The sequence below is a fragment of the Vicugna pacos genome, chromosome 13 (assembly GCF_048564905.1).
Source record: "Vicugna pacos chromosome 13, VicPac4, whole genome shotgun sequence".
In the NCBI taxonomy this organism is placed as follows: Eukaryota; Metazoa; Chordata; class Mammalia; order Artiodactyla; family Camelidae; genus Vicugna; species Vicugna pacos.
Genome location: NC_132999.1, coordinates 44,969,468 through 44,988,590, shown reverse-complemented (window position 1 = coordinate 44,988,590; position 19,123 = coordinate 44,969,468). Strand labels below are relative to the sequence as shown.

Here is a 19,123-nt window from a genome sequence, read left to right as displayed (position 1 = left end):
TACTAACCTCCATCTGTTTACTACAGATTTATTACAGACTACTACTCGCCAGGCATTGCTCCACATGCTGAAGTCAGCCATGCAGGGCCCACAGGTATCTTATCTGTTTGAGAGCGGCAGGCAGCAGAGAATTTCCAACCACCCCTCGGGAAGGTCAGCCAGCTCATCTCCCCTATATCTGCCATTCTTAGGCACTCTCCCCTCAGTTCCCTCCTCAGCCAGTCAAGGTTGAGCCCTGGAGACTTCCTGTTTGCATTTCTGGCTCAAAGACAGCTGGCTCTCTCCATTCTGGGGTTGTATAGGCCATCAACCGTGCCACTGGGATAGTCCAGATTAGGCCACAGTCACACAGGCAGGGCTGGGGACCTGACATGACAGCAGGCAGACTGCTGCTGGGGAAGAAAGGTTGCTGAGGGTGAGTGTGCAGTCTCTGGTGCTAAATCCAAGCAGTTGAATAGCACTTGAAAGTTACCAAACCCTTTCACTCTTGTTCGCTTACAGTGAGCCATGAGGTAGCTATCTTCCCGGAGAAGAGGAAGCTGTGGCCCAGAGGCTGGTGGGGAGGGGAGAGAAGGGTTAAGTCCAGATGCTCACTGCCTCTACCTCCTGGCCTGGGGGCTTCCTGGAGACAGCAGGGCTGGAGGGTGGTGATGGCCCACTCAAAGCGTAGATGGGTGCCCCTGGGTCTTGTTCACTGAGCTTGTGATGCAGAGTGAAATTCCTGCCACAGTGAGCACCATACCTGTGAATGCTCCTGAGACAACAGGCAGAAAGTGAGGGGCTCTGAGACCAGCCATGCCAGCAGGAGCTGGTGCAGGGCTGAGGGAAAGGCTCAGAGAGGGAAGGAAACTCTGATGGCCACAAAGAAGGAGGAGAGCTGCAGAGGAAAGGGGCAGGGTGGGAGAAGAGCCTCTCCTGACCCAGCCATGGGAGATGGCTCTGGAAAAAACTAACGCAGGGGTGTCAAGACCCAAGTAGTGGCTTCCCACACTTGCAGTGGCCCGACTTACGTTTTCCACCAATATCTTCTCCAAGGACCTTCCCAACAATCAGTGTAAAGACGATGGCCAGAGAGTTACTGATGGGCACAGCTAGAGTCAGATCTGAGTGATCAGAATGAAAAGAATCTCTAAGACACAAAAAATATCCTTCTAGGCACCAAACAGTTTCATTACATCATCAAGATAGTCGTTTAAAAAGGACATCTCATGTAACGATTTCAGTAAAATACATTAAAATGCCAAATTATTTTAAGTCTTAAAAAAAAAAAAAGGTATCTCATGACCCCATTTTCCAGATGATGTCACAGCAAAGCTCAGGATTCAAACCCAGGCCTCCTGACTCCAAATTCAGTGCTCCCTGAGGATTTCAGCACAAAGACCTGAACTACAAGGTCTGGGACCACCTTGGTTTGCTGGTAAGGATGAGGTCTTTGCACTCAAGGAAAGCTCCTGCGATCTCCAGGACATCCGAACAGACAGTCACCCAAAACCCAAAGGATGCAGCTGCATGAGCCCAATAACACCAAACACAGCCACCATTTATCAAGCACAAGTTACATGCTGGGTGCTTTGTGTAACATCTCATTAATCTTCACGAGAGCGCTGCCCAGAGAACATTCTCATCATTCTGCATAGATAAAGGAAACAAATGCTCAAAGACATCAAGTCACATAAATTGAGGCAAATTGAGGACTTAAGCCAAGGTCTGCCTGACCCCAAAGCCTGTGCCCTTATTGAACTAAATGGATATGGACAAATCAAGACAGCAGGTGAAGCATATTTTGTTTCTGTATCAACTCAGGCTCGGGCCTGATGGAGTTACAGAAGAGAAAAAATGTCAGAGGTTGGAAGCCAGGTCCAGGAGAGACCCCACACGGCTGGGCCTTAGATAGAGGCCACCAGAGTCCAGGATCTGCTCTTTAGTTTTGAAGCTCCAAGGGACTGACTCCCAATAAACAAACTTTAAAAAGACTAATGGAGCTAGCAACACTGTTACCTTAAAATTTACACTAAATTTTCTGTACTTAAAACTTTTTAAGAGGATAGATCTTATGTTAAGTGTTCTTAAACATGTACAACAACGACAAAAACAAATGGATAAATCAGAAGCTGAGTTACTCGTTTGCAAGACTCATAAGTGCCAGGCAGGCTGCTCATGTTGGCTCTCCAGAACATTCTTTCCCAGCACTCCCAGGCCTCACTTGCTTCAGGGAGAGGAGAGAACTGTGCAGCAACTCATCCCCTGCCTTAGCCATCCAAGAAATTGACACATCTGCTACCTACTCAGAGCTCCTTCCTGAAGCCTGCATACCTGACATCAAATGCCATGGCTGATAAGACTAGTTTGCAGCAGGAGATGGGGGAGGCAAGCAGCGGGTGCAGTGGAAGAGCATGGGCGCTGGAGGGAGGCAGACCTAGGTTTCCCTATGCAACTGTGGTTAGGCCAAACACTCTGAGCCTGTCCCCGACGGACGTGTAAAACAGTGATAGCAAGATAACATCTCCTGACAGCGGGGTTGTTGTAAGATGAAATGTGATCACGTGTGTATAGTCCCTAGCTAAATATGTCCTTAGTAAATAGTGACCACTGTTGTGACTGTTAGAATTGGGGGACGTTAAAGGATAGAGGCATGGTAGATGGTAAGCTAACAGGAACTTAAAATTCCAATTTGCTCAAAACTTGGTAAATGGCTAACTGCAGTCGGCTGGCCAGAGAATTCAGCATTCTTGGGCAGCACGGAGTGCCAGAGGCTTTCAAACTTTCTTTTAAATCAAGTTTTCTGAGAAGCCCAAAATGTAAAACAGATGAAACTGGAGTGACTCCAGGTGATGCTGAGGTGGAAGGTATGGAGGTCGGCCTATCCCTGCACCATCCCCATGGCCTCTGAGGGGTTTCCCAGAACTATGTGGGGCCCAAACTCCCCTAAGTCCCTGGGGCACTGGGGTGAGACTCCAGGGGAGGTGAAACCGCAGCAGGAGAACTCACAGCAAAGTTCAAGAGCATAAACTTTAGTAACACATGGCTTCAAATCCTTCTGTACTGACAAGCTACAGGACTTAAAGAGAGATGAAAGAAGTTGCCCAAAGTTTTTATAACTTCATCTCCTAAGTGGAGATATTCATGCTAACTTCATAGGGTCGTGATGAGAAATGAGATGCATAAAGTCAAGACAGTATCTAATGTTGGAGAGGGCAGTCAACAACAATGGGGGAAAGGAAATTTGTATTTATGGAGGTCCTCCTGGTACAGTGTGCACCAGGTACTCTGCTAGATGCTTCTCATACACTGGATCTAGTCCTCTCAGTGCTAGAAGCCGACTGTACAAAATCAAGGTTCCAGTAAGGGACTCGCTCAAGGTCAAGCAGATAGCAAGCAGTGGAAACCAGCCATTAGCACAGCAAAATGAACCTTCTTTCCTCCACTGCCGCCGCACAAGACTGCCAGGTTTCACACAAACCCTGGTGTCTGGCAGCATGATCATAGGCAGCCCACTGTGCCCCTAATGCCCAGGGAAGAGGGTGCAACGAGAGAACCAGAGATGGTGGGCTCTCCCTCACTCAAGGCAACAAGGTGTTTTAGATACCCTCCCCAAAGCGACTCTTCGGGTGGCTTCCACCACTAAGCATAGCAGTTCTAAGCAGAGACCCACCTGTTGATGCTAAGGTGAGGTAGTAGAGAAGGGAGCCACACTGGTTGAGGAAAAAGGGCATCAGGTACTAGAAACAGAATAAAACTTCAGTCAGTGTGATTACTTAACTGAGCAGTGTTGCCGTCTTTGAGCTTCGAGACTGGACGGAGGAGTAGCTATAAGGGCCTAGGGAGCACTAAGCCCTCTGAAAAGGAGCTTTCCAGAGCACAGTGTAAGTCACTGACTGAACTCCATGCCTTTGCCCTGAAGGCCCTCTCCCTTAGCCCTGCTAGATCCTGTCCTCCCCATCCTGCAAGTCCCTGAGTGTCAATGTCACTCCCTCCAAAAGCCTTCCTTTGGTCCCGGAGCTCCAGCCTCCCTCCTCTGAACTCACACAGCACGTTATCTGTACCTCTCTCAAAACCCTTAGCCCTGAGAGGCGGTTGTGTCTATGTCCTGTCTTTCTCACTAGCCTATACTGGCAGCCTTGAGGTCAGAGGTAGTTCTTCAAATCCTTCCTTATCTCCTCCTTCCCAGGGCAAATTTCAGCCCCAAGCCCTCCCTCCTGAAAGGTCTGTTGGAGGGAATCACGTAAGCAAATATTAATAATAGCAGCCATAGATTGAGCCCTAATTACGTACTAGGCCCAATGCTAAGTGCTTTTAGTGACTCACCTCACTTAATCCTCTCAATTGCCCTATAGAATGGTTACCTATATTATTCCCATTTTACAGGTGATGAAACTGAGGCTCAGGGTGGACAAGGGACTCATCCCAAATCAGACCCAGACCTGCTTGACTTCTGAAACCAAATTCTTAGCGGCTAACCCCTAGAGCGAGGTCACTCACAGACGCACCTCAGCGTTCAAGAAGAGGGCCTTCATCTCCTGCAGCAACTGCCGGGCCCAGGTCCGCTCATGAACCTGCTGCAGGCGGGAGGAGGCCCGCTTCAGCAGCGGCTGTGTGCCACCCCACAGAGCGGCCACCAGCACCAGAGCCAGCACCTGCCCTGGATGGAGATGTGAGTGACACCCCCGCCGCCCCACCGCTCCGCCGCCCGCCAAGCCCCAGCCCTCTTCCGGCCTCCCCTCTCCAGCCAGCCGCCCCCACATCCCTCCTTCGCTCTCCGACGCCCCGGGTGCGATTGGCGGGTAGGACAGACCCCAGGAGGCCGGGGAGACAGATCCAGGAGCCCACGTTGGGGGTTGTAGTCGGGGTCGGGGTTAGGTGGCGGAGTTGGAGTAGGAAAGGAACTCCGGGTAAGGGTCGTGAAGCGGGGGGAGAGGCAGGGTGGGAGCGGGACCCTCCTGCCCACCCAGGGTCGCCGCCATGGCAACGCCGCTCTTCTCCACTTCCGGGAGCGAAGGGGAGGAGACCCGTAATCCGGAAGTGGCGCCAAAGCCTCTTCCGGTCTCATTCACGTTGCCGCTTCCCTCGCGTCACCGCAGGGATGGTGAGTTCTCTTGTGTTCGGGGTGCTCCGTGGTGGTCCCGGCCGGGGCTGGGGCCGATTCTGGGCGCTGACACTCCCATCCTATCCCCACAGAAGCCGATCCTGCTGCAGGGCCATGAGCGGTCCATTACTCAGATTAAGTACAACCGCGAAGGAGATCTCCTTTTCACGGTGGCCAAGGACCCTGTGAGCTTCGGCGGGAGGGCGGGCCGGCGGGACCATGCGGAGGGGGTCTTGGAGGGGGCAAGTTCATTTCTGCTGGGGCGAAGAGTGAACAACCCAGTTTTGCCACGAGAGGGAAACCGAAGAATCGACATTCTGAGAAATAAAGAGAGACCATTCCAGGGTTAGGTGGCGAGAACGTTAAACCGGGAGAGGTGGGAAAGAGCTCAGTTGTTGGTAGGAAGAGGAAGTAGCCGAGAAGAAAAACGAGAGACCATGGTGGAAGGGGGACGGGACGAGGGTCAGCTCACTCACGGGCCGGGGAGAACAAACTATTCTACAAGGATAGGGGAGCTGACCACCTGTAGAAGGAGAAAGCTGATCCTTCGGCGGCAGGGGACACAGAGGCCTTAATGAAGATGACCCTGATCTCATTTCAGTCAGCCCTTTTGGGCTCCATCCTGCCACTCAGTGCAAACAGCCCCTGACAGTAATGCCTTTTGAGGCACCTCCATATGGAGGAAGTTAACTCTAGTGGCGAAAAGTGGGAGTTCTGAAACCAAACAGACCTGATTTGAATCCTGAGTCCCTCATTCACTAGCAGTGTAACTTTAAGCATGTCGTTTAACCTTTATAAACTTTTTAAGTGTCCCTTTTTACAAAACATGGGTAAAAATACTACCTCCCTCATGGGATTGTCTTTAAGATTTAATGAGATTATTCAAGGAGGGAGCTTCGCACAGTACCTGCTGTGTGTGCGTTCCTAATTAATGTTAGTCACTTATATTTTAAATGTTTTAGATATCATTTTATTGGAGCCTCACAGCTATCCTTTGAAGAAGGCATTATTGTCATGGCCATTTTACAGATGGGAAAACTGAAGTCCAAGGGGAGAAGCACTAATTTTGAGATAATACAGTGAGATAGTAGCAGAGCAGGGACTGGAACCCAGGCTTCCCTACTGCCAACTGCTCCCATTTGGACAGAACACCAAAGCTACTGTTTTTCTAGGCTGGCACTCAACTTGGCTTTTTGTTCTTTTGGGGGCTTAGGAGTCTGGGGAGGAGCTGGGATAGTGGCAAATGGAGACTTTGTGCAAGCCTCCTGACTCCCTGCTGCTTACCTGCAGGAAGGAGGAGAATCCAGGAGTTGGTCTTTTTACCAGCAATCTGTTGTTTCTCAAGAGATGAGCAGGAGAGGGCAGAATCTGGCCTGGTTAGAGGCTGCCAGGTTTCCTGGGGCAAAATAGGAGACCATTGCTCTTCCTGGGATATGTATCATTCTGTGACGTTGTCGTTGACTCCTTCAGATTGTCAATGTATGGTACTCTGTGAATGGTGAGAGGCTGGGCACCTACATGGGCCATACCGGAGCTGTGTGGTGTGTGGATGCCGACTGTATCCTTGTCTCTGCCTGAGTCTTTGCTCCATGGTCTGCCAGCAATGGAGAGGCTGCTGACTTGGAGTTGGGAGTTTGGGATGCTCCCGTGGGTCTAGAATGTGATACCACCCTTCTACTCCTTGGTCTGTTCACTGGTTGGGGGAACATTTAGAACATGAATGTTCCGGATGAGGAGGTTAGAATGTTCTGCGGTAAGAGAGGAAGAAAGGATCTCTGGGGCTGAATAGGGAGGTGATTCAGTTGGCCTTCCAAGAGGACAAGGGCTCAGGTGAACTCAGTCATGTTTCTTAACACCCTCTTCAGGGGACACCAAGCATGTCCTCACTGGCTCAGCTGACAACAGCTGTCGTCTTTGGGACTGTGAAACAGGTAAGCCTGGACCCTTCACTTTTTTAGCAAACAGTGAGGACCTACGGTACACTTGTTTAGGTGAACAGGTTCTGGGGTAATAGAGATAAATCCCGAGATGGTTCCTAGTCTAGGGAGGAAAAGACAGACAAGAAAATAAGGAAGACAGACGGGAAAAGAGGCACTCCAGTGAGATCTAAGCCATGTTAGAGGAAGCAAAGAGTACCGTGGATGGCCAGATGGGGCACAACTGACTGCCTGGAACGGGGATGGGAGCAGCCTGGGAAGGTTTCCCAAGGTAAATGTCATATGAGCTGGGGTTTAAAGGATGAGAAGGAGGTCATCACTTTGGCACCTGCAGGGATGAAAGCATGGCAAGTGTCATATCCAAGTCATCTGATCTGGCAGGAGCTCCTGCCTCTTGGGGGTTGAAATAGACAGCAGTGGAGACGACAAGGGAGGCTGGAGCCAGCACAGGCCTTGAATGCCAACTCCGGAGCATGGCTTTGTTCTATAGGACTTGGCATGCTGTGGAGGTCCCTGAGCAGGGAAGAGCGTGTTTAGCTTTAGCCAGCTCCGCAGCAGTGGGAGAGCATTGGAAGAACAGACAGAAGACAGGGGAGCCTCTTAAGCCACTCCATTTAGTAAATATTTACTGGAAACACAGTTCTCTCCTAGGTCTGTGCTGGGCACAGAGGACACACAGAGAAGTTAGAGCAGGTCTTCACTGTGAAGGAGCACATTCTGAGGCAGAGACAAATGTAATGCAGTCCTCTATAAGTGCCACCATGGCAGTCTGAGGAGGGACTGTGGGGAAGAAGTTAAAAGGCTTGAGCCAAAGCCCAGCAGGGAGGAGGTGGAGGGTGAGGGGCTGGAGTCGCTAGCACAGGAGAAAGAGTGAGATGTGACAATAGGCACGTGTAGAGGGTGTCCATCCCGAGATGGCAGTGGGCAAGGGGTAGCCCAGACTCTGTCTGTCCGCAGGGAAGCAGCTGGCCCTACTCAAGACTAATTCAGCTGTCCGGACCTGTGGCTTTGACTTTGGGGGCAATATCATCATGTTCTCCACGGACAAGCAGATGGGCTACCAGTGCTTCGTGAGCTTCTTTGACCTGCGGGATCCAAGCCAGATCGGTGAGCCGGCACTGGGGCTCAGGACTAGGGTTGAGGTGAAGGGCGCGGCTCCAGAGCCCAGGGCCTGACATCTGCTGCCCCACACAGACAGCAACGAGCCCTACATGAAGATCCCTTGCAACGACTCCAAGATCACCAGCGCCGTTTGGGGGCCCCTCGGAGAGTGCATCATCGCAGGCCACGAGGGCGGAGAGCTCAACCAGTATAGTGCCAAGGTAATGGGGTCGGTGGGGCTAAGCCCATCAGAAGGATTCCCTGCAAGAGGCAGGATAAGCCCTGTGGTTAAGAGCAAGGGTTGGATTCATGTTCAGATTTCACCACATTCTAATTATGTGATCTTGGGCAAATGCATAACTTCACGGAGCCTGTTTATCTGTAAGACGTTTCAAGGACCAAACGACATTAGGTATTTGAAAACCTTATCACAGAGTACTCAGGCTGTGTTGCTGATGATCATAGTTAAGCATTTTCCTGCACCTGGGGAGACAAACTCACAGACAGCTAGCACATGAGTCAGATTGTGAGTTGTGCCACCATAGAGGTCTCAACCAAGTACAGAAAGTGCCCTCTGTCACAGAGATGGTGGCAGGTACATTAAGCCCTGAAGAATAAATGGAGCTTTGGACATTCCACAGACAAAAGGAGCAGCATGTGTAAAGACACAGAGTTAAGGGAGTGGGCGGATTCTTCAGGAGAGTCTGGTATCATTGGAATGTGGTGTTGAGGAAGGTAGGCAAGGAGTAGGCTGTTTGAGTGTCAGGAGATAAAGGCTTGTGATTTTCCCTTAGGTAGTGGGGAATCTTCAAATGGTTATGGATGATTAGAGTTGCTCTTTAGAAACGTTCTGCAGGCTGCAGTTTGGAGAATGGACATAAACTAGGCAATAGCCACAGAGATGTGGAGTACCAGATAGTCAAGAGGCATTCAGGGCTGACTGATGAAATGGAGGATTAGGGAAAGGGAAAAGTCCCGGCTGCCTCAGATTTCAGTTGTGGGTGCCTAGGTTTCTGGGGAGTGCTGTGCTGGAATGTGATACCATAAAGGTTAATCAGTCACTCAGCCTGCTCTGACTGTGACCCACTAAGGTAACGGGCCTACTTGCAGGAAGGGAATGGGAACCAAGGTCAGAGATCTAAATTAATGCTTCATGTAGCTCAAGTGGTAGAACACATACTTAGCATATATGAGGTCCTGGGTTCAATCCCCAGTCCTCCATTAAAAAAAAAAAAACACTAATAATATAGTAAATTAAATAGACCTAATGACCCCCCCCCCAACAAACAAACAAACAAAATAACACTGAATGCTAGCAAACAGTGGAGCTGATGTGTGCTGCAGGTAGGCCTGACTGCAAAACTGGTACTTGTTCTGCAAGATGTAGGAGCCAGATACATCCCTACTGTGTGTCCAGATTAATGGAGGACATAAGCATAATTCTTCCCTCAGAATAGGTAAAATAATTCAGGAAAGGAAGTGACAGTTTTCTGAGGGTCTCTGTGTGAGAGGCCTAATGCTTAAGGCATTTGAGTCATGTGTACAGAGCATAGCCCAGGTGTCACACACAGTCAATAAGACCCAGGCCCAGTATCCTTACAGTGACCCTGGGGGCCTTTAATAATCTTGTTTTCTAGATAGAGAAATTGAGGCACACAGAAGCACTTTTAAAGGCAGACTCTAAAGCTCTTTGTATTACACAGTCCAGCAGGTTGTTTAGTGGGAAGGGAAATCAGGAGATGAAGTGGCCCTTTGAGAAGACCTAAAAAAAGATGAATGTGCCCGGTTCCCATGAACTGTGACCAAGATCCTACAAGAGAAGGGGATACGTGCTGTCTCTTTACCTCTTACTGGTCTCCAACAAGTCACACCACCTCTGGATCTTAGTTTCTACCTTTGAAAATTTCCGTTAAAATATCCACTTCATAGGATTGTTGTGAGGATTAAAGGAAATAGGTGGTAAGTGCTCAGCACAACACTTGGCAAATAGTAGCCATTCAATAAGTATTTGTTGGAAGAGGATTAAATGGAAATTGCTGTACTGTTACACAATGATTAATTGATAGTTCTGTAGATTTGTCACCATAAGCATGTGTTTTTTCAATGGACAGGCTTGGTTTTGGGAATGGGATTAAATGCTGACTCAGGGATACTGAGGCAGGCCCAACCCAGACCTCCCCTCCCATTTGTTAAGGGGACAAGAAACAGCATAAACCCTTTGCTGAACAATGGGGTTCGAGCTGGTCAGAGCGTTGTTCTTCCTCCTTCCACAGTCTGGAGAGGTATTGGTGAATGTTAAGGAGCATTCCCGGCAGATCAATGACATCCAGTTATCCAGGGACATGACCATGTTTGTCACTGCATCCAAGGACAACACAGCCAAGGTGAGCCTGGGCAAGGAGTCTGGTGGGGCTTCTCCCACCCTCCTGCATGACTCTCAACTTGCCCGACTTCCCAAGAAGTCTCCTTTTACAGATTCCTCATCATCTTCTCTCTCTAGCTCTTTGACTCCACAACCCTTGAACACCAGAAGACTTTCCGGACAGAACGTCCCGTCAACTCAGCTGCCCTCTCTCCCAACTATGATCATGTAAGAGAACCCCACTCGAGCTTCCTATCAAAGCCTCAGAATGCTTCCAAGATCTAGCTGTCTGTCTAGCAATTAAGAAAGGAACTCTGGGGGGATATAGTGTCAGGCAGAGAGGAAATGCCCAGAGCAAAAACAAGGCTGAGTGACTGGGAAGCCCCAGGGGACAGGGCAGGAGGTGGCTGAAGGATCTGTTTGTTCCTTACCCTTGGTGTCTTCCCCGTCTGATGTGGGAGATTTTAAAGGCTTATAGGGTGGGGGGAAAACAGAAAATGGACTTGCCTGTGCTTTGGGCCTGTCTAGAGTTTCTTCTGCCCTTCAGGTGGTGCTGGGCGGTGGTCAGGAAGCCATGGATGTAACCACTACCTCCACTAGGATTGGCAAGTTCGAGGCCAGGTAAAGGGGGAAGGAGCTCTTCCAGACCGAAATATCATGAAATGTCTTTCATGATGGACAAAAACCGTACAAGGAGACCTCCCTTAATTCATTGGCTGCTAGGAAGTACAGCCAATTTGTGGCCCTCCTGTGACGAGTGAATAAAATAGTTAAGAACATGAACTCTCTTGCTTTGAAGCCCTACACAGCATTGTAGTTCTCTCTGCCGTTATCCTTGACTATAAAATGGGGACAATGATAATATACTTACCTCATAAAACTGCAGATTAAATAAGTTAATAGTTGTTAAGCTCTTAGAGCACTGTCCAGCACATAGTAGGGAAGACTTTTGGGTCCAGTCTTCCCCCAACTTTGTCTTGTTTCATTCACTTTCATTTCCCCTTATCCCACTTTCCCCACTTTGTGGTTTGCATTTGAGAAGATACCTCTGACCACTTTGGAAGGAGGTGGAGAACGAATTAACTGTGCCATCCCACCCCACCCTACCACCCACCTCTCCTCCAGGTTCTTCCACTTGGCCTTTGAAGAAGAGTTTGGAAGAGTCAAGGGCCACTTCGGACCTATCAACAGTGTTGCCTTCCATCCTGATGGCAAGAGGTAGGGCCCAGTGAAGGAGGCTGAGCTCAGCCCTGCCCGCTCTGCCCCTTTCCCATGCCCCGCCCCCCCAGGCTTATCTCCCCCAGGGCAGGCATCTGACTGGGCCCTGGCTGTCTCTTTCCAGCTACAGCAGCGGCGGAGAAGATGGTTATGTCCGCATCCACTACTTCGACCCGCAGTACTTTGAGTTTGAGTTTGAGGCTTAAGAAGCTGGATCTCCATCTGGGCCAGGGTCACAGAAGGTTTCAGACTCCGAGAAATAAATTAGTTTGGAAATAAATGATTTCTGATCAGATATTTTTATGGGGCCTGTCTCATCACTTTCCCTTCGCAGTGATACCCCAGCGAGCTGATACCAATCATGGATGATACCTTTATTATTTGGAATTTCTCCCTACACTTTGGACACTTCAAACCTGGAACTTCAGTATAATGGGCTAGGCTGGGTTGCAGGCACCCTCATCCAAGGTCCAAAGGTGCTGAGGGGCCGGGAGAGGGTTCAGGAACATCTCAACCACTATCCAAGGAACCAACACTTAGAGTTGGGGCTCAGAGGCTGAAACTGTTGGCTGAGAGCCTTCTGTCTTCTCCTGATCTGTCACTATTTGCCACACCTTCTCCCATGCTGCCTCTGAAGGCTCAGGTGGACGGGTCCAGCGCAGAAACAGGCCTGAGGAGGAGGAAGGACAGGTAAGGAAGCTGAGCAGAGAACTCCCAAGGGGAGAAGGTGGGTAGGGGGTCACCTTGCCACAGTCGCAGGCTCTGGGGCTCCACAGAGGGCCAGAGGGCCAAGGGATTGGGAACGTAGAGTGGGTTCCGGAGTTTGCGTTGCTCCTTTAGCTGATTGAGCCCAGACCACAAGGAGTGGGTTCGAGTTCTCACTTCACACAGGCATCTGGAGGGAATGAGGGAGTGAGCTTTCAGACTCAGCTATGCCCTTTGGGATTCTGGGTGGGAGGCCCTGGCAAGTAGGGTGACAGCTCTCCCGGGACAGTGATAACCTCTCCTGCAAATGTTACTGCCAATCAGATCCTGAATTGGACACTACAATAAAGCAGGAACAAGATGAAGTCCTAGTTCTTAAAGGAGTTCTGCTTAGCTTTGCCTGAGATGTCAGGGAAGGCTAATTAAAAATGGGCCATTGAAGCTGGCTCTGGCAGCAGAAGTTCACCAAGGGTGCAAAAACATGTAAATACTTAGAAGTGGGAACTGCAGGATCAAAAGCAAGAAATTGGGAAAGGGACCAATGTGAATATTGATAGGTCTGGACTGATGAGTTTAAAAAAAAAAGTGGAAATCATGAGAGCACTGAGGAAGCTGTTCCAATGGCCCACATGGAAAGGAAAGGGTCTGGATTAGGGTAGTAGGAGGGGCCTTTGACAGGAAAGGACTAAGCTGAGAAATTCTTAAAAGAAAAGCTAAATAAGAAGGATTGGGGAGAGGGAGCTAAAGAGAACAGTTTCTAACAGTTTCCGGATCCATAAGTGGAATTAGTGAAAACAACATAACTGGAGAAGGCGGCTGGGCAACAGAAGATAACTATGATCCCCACCTTCTTAGGGAGGAGGGGCACCTCCCTCCCCTTATCTCAGCCTGATGAGAGAAGGACAGCTAATGAAATCTGGTCACAAGCATATGCAACAAGCCAACCGAATAGTAATAACCAGCACTTGTGTGCCAGGCACTGTGCCTTTAACTCAGCTAAATCCTCACACTCCCACCTCACCCCTAGATTTTGGCGACTATTAAAATCCTCTCCTTGCTACTGATGAAACAGAGACTTGGGTTTGTTTTTGAACACCCAGCAGGTGACTGGTGGGACGGGAACTTGAGCCCAAACAATCTGACTCAGCTTTCAACCTCTAATCTATTGCTTCACTAGAATCAACCCTGCAAAGTGGTAGGGAGCCCCAGAAATAACTGGCTGCACCTTTCCCCTTCAGTCTTTGTTTTTAAGCTGGGATGCAGTTGTTCTTGAGTAGGTCTGAGGGACTGGCCATCTATTTATGGGTTTGCAGAATTTACAGGGAAGTGTGAGTGCAGAGGTAGGGAAGGAGAGGACACCAAGAGATTTTCTAAAAGAGAAACTCATTTGAAAGGGAAAGGTGTCTTCTAGGGAAGTAGGGTGCTGATGTAGCAAGGACCCGCCCTGGTCCTGTGCCTGCCCTCTGACCCACCTTGACACCCCCAGCTCACCTCTCCTGTTCGCTGTTGCAGAGGAAGGTGCCGAAAGGGGAGGCATAGGCGTGATCAAACAGTGCCAACAGCATCCCCTCCCCAAACTCCAGCGACAGCGGGAACTGGCGGCCCAGCTGCCACACACAGTCCAGGAAGAGGAGAAAAGTGGGTGCCTCGTGCTTGGGGTGGGCGTGGGAGAAGGCCGAGTGGGCACAGCGCAGCTGGAAGGGGTGGCCGGCCTGGGGAGGGGGCAGAGCGATGGGCACAAGGAAGTAGGGTTTCTGGGTGGAGAGGGAGGGCTGGGTGGCCACTTACCTGAATCCACTCTCGCTCTACCAGTTCCTGGAATCCAGCCATGGTCCGGCTTGAGGGGTCCAGGATGAGCTGGGCCAGTGAAGTCACGAGCAGGGTGCTGTCTGTGCCTTCAGCCCCATGTACCAAGATGCAGGCCCCTTCCCTGTTGACCAGGGCTTATCAACAGTGGCCAGTCCTTCCCTGCCTGAGGTGGCCAGGCTAGGAATACTGCGGGCCCATTTCAAGGCTGTTTGCTTACTGAGACATGGTTTTGTGGCAAGGTGTTGAGAGCCCCGCCCACCCTGCCCTGTTCTGTCTCATGGGTTGGGGGAGGTGCTTACCGCTCCATGCCCTGGGCTGCTAGGCAGGCGGTGCTCAGTGCCTCCTTCACATGTGCCAGCCAGCGGCAGCCCGCTAGTCGACTAAGCCAGTGGTCCATGCTCTGCTCCAGGTCCCCACAGGCCTCCACCAGGTGCACGAAGCTCTCCTGTAGGGGCCGCCCCCTGTACAAGTGGGACTCTGGTGAGCACAGCCTGAGAACAACTGCTCCAGACCAATGAGGGAGACATAGAACTCACCAAGGAGCCCAGCTGACAAGCGGGACTCAGAGCCCTTTGGGGAGCCCAGCTAATCTAATGAGAGGATTCTTCAATCTTGAGGATTCCTCAACCTAGTGGAGGAGACTCAAGACCCTTTGAGGAGACCTAGTCTGTTGGGGAGGCCTAGCCATACCTGGAGAGGGGTCACACAGCCCTCTGGGGAAACACAGAATGCCCCGGGAAACACCCAAATTTGATGAAAGTGTCACAGTACCCTTGAAGTACCCTGATCTGATGGGAGCAACACAGTATCCCCAGGGGAGCCCCAGTCTGACAAGAGAAACAATACTCTTGGGGGTCTGATATATGCTCCTACTTTCCAGAAACTGTTCTGCTTTAGAACACCAGTAATCTCCTGCCAGAAAATCTAATTGAGCCTTTTTCAGCCTTATTTAAAAGTCTTCTGAGGGTTGGGTATACCTCAATGATAGAGCGCATGCTTAGCATTCACGAGGTCCTAGGTTCAATCCCTGGTACCTCAAATTTTTAAAAAAGCCTTCAGTGGCTCCCCACACTGCCTTTAGGGTAAAATCTAAGTTCAGAATCACAGCATTCAAGAACTTTGCTCAGGCCCCCGTCACCGCTTTAGCCTCTCTACCTCCATCCATCTCTCACCCTCCACCTCACACTCGACACTCCACCATACTGAATGACTTGCAGTTCCACAAACAGGACAAATGACTAGGCTCCCTGGTTCTATACACCTCAGTGCCTTCCACCTGGAATGTCCTGCCACCCTCTGGCTTACCCTTTCTCTCTTTCAGATCTCAGCTACAGCATCCTATTTTCAGGGGAACTTTCTTTTGATGACCTAGTCTAAGAGAGCGGTGCCTCCTCTATACTGCTACTGAGCACATAAATTCTAATTGCTCATTTACTGCTGATCTTCCAGCTATGTCTGGGCTGGCCACCATCTCAGTGCTCAATGTTTAATAAATGAATAAGTGGAGTTTTGTGATCTGGATAGGAGAATAGTTCACTCTCCTCAAAGCAGAAAAACTCTCCCAGGACTTCCTCTTGATACTGCCATCACCTGAACACAGAGGGAATACATAACAGCTGTGCCCGCAAACTTCTCAGGGCAGGGCTGGTAACAATGCAAGGTGTATGTGTGGTGAGGTTGTTCCTGGAAGACAAACTTCAGTTTCATTGTTTAATGTGAAGAGGTGCTTTTTCTTTCCAGGCAGAGTTGGGATGTCTAGAGAGGAATAGGCTCTGTCACTAGGAGTGTGCAAGTGGGGATGCCCACCTGGCGACATGGCTACCAGGAAAGACCTAACAGTCCTCAAGCTTCCTGCAAGACACCCCTTCCCCGCCCCCATAGCAGGAAAGAACCTAGGAGAAGATGGGAAGGTCCCTTACCTCTCCAGGGGCCGGTGCAGCCTTTTCCAGCCCAGGTAGGCGGCCTTAGCCTCTGTGCCGCCGCCAGTCATGCGGGCCTGTTTGGCGGTCTGGGCTGAGCGCGTATCCACAATGAAGCCCCGGGCCCCAGGGCGAGACCCTGCCAGCACAGCTCGCAGCAGGGCCTCGTCTTCAGCGCAACGCCGCTTCTGGGGCCCGGTCAAGGGCTGGCTGGAACGTAGCAGCACCTGCGGACAGGGACTCAACTCCGGAAGCCATACCCACCCAGCCCTGGTTCAGGGACTTCACTCAGAGGGTCTCTAAGCAGGGGCTGCAGACTGGAGCAGGGGCGCAGGAGCCCTACGAGTGTCGGACCTGGGTCTGGGCGGGTTGTGGCCGGAGTAGGGAGAGACCCGAAGGGTAGACCGTGGGAGGCTTATGGGTTGACAAAAGGAGGGACGAGGCTTCTGGGGCTCAGACCAGCCGGAGGAGGGGCCAGAGATAGGCGAGACTCGGAAACCCTCAAGAGGGGCGGGGTCAGCGTGGTAAAGGCTGGATAGAGCGGAGGGGGCGGGGCCAGAATAGAGCAGGAGCCCCGGCCGCTGCAGGGCAGAGAATTGGCCCCGCCAGTACAGAAGAGCCAAGTAGGAACGCAGTTGGTTCTAGCGGCGGGATTGGGGAGGGCGGGGCTCACGGTTCGGCTGGGAGCGTGGTGGTAGCTGAGCACTGGGAAGCGGCCTCCCTGGCGGAAGCGGGCGCTGCGAGCCAGGGCATCATCATCCACAGCGCGAGGCACGATCACAGCGCGGGGGTAACTGGGGCACAAGCTGAAGTCCTCGTTCGCCTCGCTCAGCCGCCACGCGTTGGTCTGCGGCGTAGGAAGGGGCCAGGTCTAGGGCACCCACTGAGAGCGCGGTCCCCGCTTCCCTTTCCGGCTAGGCGCTCCCAAATTCCCAGGCCCTCACGACCGCGCCCACCTCACGAGCTACTCGCTTGTAGTAGCGTTCGGGCGGATGAAAGTGCCAGGCGTCGCCCAATCTCAAGCCCTTGGGACGGTAGAAGAACGGAAAGGAGGTGATGACCGATTCCAGGGAGGACAGCGCCTGGGGAAGGAAGTCAAGGGGTCTAGGAAAGATCGGAATCCAACCCTTGGCTCCGCAGCTCCCGTCTCTCCACGTACTCCAGACCACCCTGCAACCATCCCCTTGCCATTAGCTATGCTCAGAGATAGCACTGGATGCTGAGTCCCCTTGAGCAGTAACCCCAATTTACTTCCCTCGTTACGGGATAGGGTAGCTTAAGTGCTTGGGGTACCTCAATGGAGCGGGCAATGTTCAGCGTCGCTTCCACGCCCTCTATGTCCAGCTGCAGGACTCGCAGGTCCTTACAGCGCAGCGTGATGGTGCCAGAGTCACCCGCTACCCTGGGGATGGACGGGCTTAGGCTTAGTGTCCCCTGCCCCCTACCAGGGGAGGAGAAGCGAGTTTCTTAGGATTGTACGTTATGCAGGGGGACACCAGATCCAACTGTGCTTGCCCTTCCCCCTCTGCCGGCCGAGCCGCTCGCTCCCCACTATGGGGATTCCCCGCCACGTCTCACCGCTTCTCGATGGAGTCTACACTACGCAACAGCAGCAGCCACAGGTCCGGAGTCGCCTGGGGCCCTGGGGACAGCAGCAGGTGGTGGCCGGTGACACACAGCGTGCCGCGCAACGGGGGTGCCTCCGGGCCCCGCAGGAGCTCGGCTTGAGCCTGACCCGTACGGATCAGCTCCGAGAACTCCATTCCGCTAGTGGTGGGCCTGGGGCCCAGCAGAAGGACAGACTCCAGGAGCGTCAGGCGGGGTGAGCGCGGGCTCCGACAGGGACAGGAACTGGCTGGGCAGCTGGCGACGCCGGCAGGACAGCTGTTAAGGAGGCCCCTTGGAGGAAGGGACCGCAGTTTCACAGGAATTTTCCCCCTCCTATTGCCAGCACTTAATTAGGACCCCGGGGCTAGAACCTGTTAAGAAATCCTCAATTTAATCATCTGTGAAATGGGGAGAATTATCTTGTTAAAGCCCTTTCCCTGGTGCCTGGTCACAGGGAGCACTCATATTTTTATTTTGTTCAACCCTGGGGTGCTGGCACTCTTACTGCTTTAAAAAAATAAAGAAAAACACTATCTTTTCTCCTGTACCCTGGTAGAAGGGGTGGAAAGAGTGGGTGTGAAACTGGGAACTATCTGCGTCCTCCCCTACATCTGAGGTCGGGTGGGGGAAATCCCTTGGTCCACCTTAAGTGCAAGCAGCTGTGTCGCTGGTGCCCCTCCCCCACCACAGCTGGAAGTCCCTGCCTGAGGGCGCCCTCTATGGGGGTCACTTCTGGTATAGTTCTGCCCTCCAGAGCCTCTTCCCTCATCACTCCATCCTTTGACCAAATATGATTTACTTTACACTGAGCTGGGCCCTGCATTGGGTGTTGGAACCCAAGGATGGCTGAGGAAGTTTCTGTTCAATTTTCAGTCTGGCCAGAAACATACTTAAGCTGGTAAATTATAAGAGTTTAAATCTATTTACTAGAAGACCCATCCATCCAAGTAGTCTTTTATTTCTTAAACATCAATGCCTACACTGATTACTAAGAAGAACTATATGCCTGCCTTCAAAGAGCCTTCTGGTCTACTAGGTTCCAGGCTTTTGTGTGTGTGTGTGCACAACGCTTCTTTCAAATACTGAAATCATAGGTGACCCCCATAATATAAACATAAAATTGGAAATGCTCTGTGAAAGGAACCAGACATAAAAGAGTTCAAATTGTAAAATTCCAGACCTGCAGCATCAGCTGGGATGGGAATTTGTTAGAAATGAAAATTATAGGCCTGTCCCATACATACTGAATCCAAAGCTCTAGGAATGGAGCCCAGTAGTCCATTTTTTTTTTTTTAACATTTTTTTATTGAGTTACAGTCATTTTACAATGTTGTGTCAAAACCCAGTGTAGAGCACAATTTTTCAGTTATACATGAACATA

At 51.2% G+C, this 19,123-nt stretch overlaps 3 protein-coding genes across 8 annotated transcripts; 1 reads left to right on the top strand and 2 right to left on the bottom strand.

Moving 5' to 3' along the window:
* Positions 1 to 12: 12 nt before the first annotated feature.
* TMEM234 (transmembrane protein 234) lies at positions 13 to 5,024 on the bottom strand. 4 transcript variants are annotated; one of them, XM_072974884.1, is made up of 5 exons: positions 4,946 to 5,024; positions 4,488 to 4,639; positions 3,653 to 3,719; positions 1,011 to 1,103; positions 13 to 389 (listed from the first exon to the last, which is right to left on the bottom strand). In XM_072974884.1, exons 1-5 carry the CDS (start codon positions 4,959 to 4,961, stop codon positions 334 to 336), a joined length of 384 nt encoding a protein of 127 aa, XP_072830985.1. In that variant the 5' UTR covers positions 4,962 to 5,024; the 3' UTR covers positions 13 to 333. The 4 variants fall into 4 exon arrangements, with proteins under 4 accessions (XP_072830985.1, XP_006196988.1, XP_072830983.1 ...); XM_006196926.4 differs by having other exon boundaries at positions 13 to 754; positions 4,946 to 5,023; XM_072974882.1 differs by having other exon boundaries at positions 13 to 553; positions 4,946 to 5,023.
* On the top strand, positions 4,954 to 11,996 carry EIF3I (eukaryotic translation initiation factor 3 subunit I). Its single transcript, XM_015240839.3, has 11 exons — positions 4,954 to 5,083; positions 5,176 to 5,268; positions 6,554 to 6,641; positions 6,949 to 7,014; positions 7,978 to 8,127; positions 8,215 to 8,342; positions 10,395 to 10,505; positions 10,622 to 10,711; positions 11,031 to 11,104; positions 11,609 to 11,701; positions 11,826 to 11,996. The coding sequence occupies exons 1-11, from the start codon at positions 5,081 to 5,083 to the stop codon at positions 11,905 to 11,907; spliced, it is 978 nt and encodes a 325-aa protein (XP_015096325.1). The 5' UTR covers positions 4,954 to 5,080; the 3' UTR covers positions 11,908 to 11,996.
* Positions 11,997 to 12,054: 58 nt separating this feature from the next.
* On the bottom strand, positions 12,055 to 18,058 carry LOC102529976 (myotubularin-related protein 9-like). Of its 3 annotated transcripts, none has more exons than XM_006196927.4 (10): positions 17,713 to 18,045; positions 17,428 to 17,536; positions 17,091 to 17,216; positions 16,808 to 16,981; positions 16,135 to 16,361; positions 14,515 to 14,676; positions 14,195 to 14,336; positions 13,898 to 14,118; positions 12,445 to 12,596; positions 12,055 to 12,371 (listed from the first exon to the last, which is right to left on the bottom strand). In XM_006196927.4, exons 1-10 carry the CDS (start codon positions 17,895 to 17,897, stop codon positions 12,238 to 12,240), a joined length of 1,632 nt encoding a protein of 543 aa, XP_006196989.2. In that variant the 5' UTR covers positions 17,898 to 18,045; the 3' UTR covers positions 12,055 to 12,237. The 3 variants fall into 3 exon arrangements, with proteins under 3 accessions (XP_006196989.2, XP_015096313.2, XP_072830981.1); XM_015240827.3 differs by having other exon boundaries at positions 17,091 to 17,159; positions 17,713 to 17,999; XM_072974880.1 differs by lacking the exon at positions 12,445 to 12,596 and having other exon boundaries at positions 17,713 to 18,058.
* Positions 18,059 to 19,123: the final 1,065 nt, after the last annotated feature.

Excerpts from the sequence above, each read along its gene's own strand:
- EIF3I (XM_015240839.3), top strand. Across the intron at positions 8,128-8,214 it reads GCGGGATCCAAGCCAGATCG|ACAGCAACGAGCCCTACATG; the intron begins GTGAGCCGGCAC and ends TGCCCCACACAG. Across the intron at positions 10,506-10,621 it reads CCAAGGACAACACAGCCAAG|CTCTTTGACTCCACAACCCT; the intron begins GTGAGCCTGGGC and ends TTCTCTCTCTAG.
- TMEM234 (XM_072974882.1), bottom strand. Across the intron at positions 1,104-3,652 it reads CCTCACCTTAGCATCAACAG|ATCTGACTCTAGCTGTGCCC; the intron begins GTGGGTCTCTGC and ends CTGATCACTCAG. Across the intron at positions 554-1,010 it reads AGAAGATATTGGTGGAAAAC|CCTCTGGGCCACAGCTTCCT; the intron begins GTAAGTCGGGCC and ends CCTCCCCACCAG.
- LOC102529976 (XM_006196927.4), bottom strand. The coding sequence starts at position 17,897 with ATGGAGTTCTCGGAGCTGATCCGTACGGGTCAGGCTCAAGCCGAGCTC. Across the intron at positions 14,119-14,194 it reads TAGAGCGAGAGTGGATTCAG|GCCGGCCACCCCTTCCAGCT; the intron begins GTAAGTGGCCAC and ends CCCCCTCCCCAG. Across the intron at positions 12,372-12,444 it reads GAGCCTGCGACTGTGGCAAG|GCCTGTTTCTGCGCTGGACC; the intron begins GTGACCCCCTAC and ends CCTCCTCCTCAG.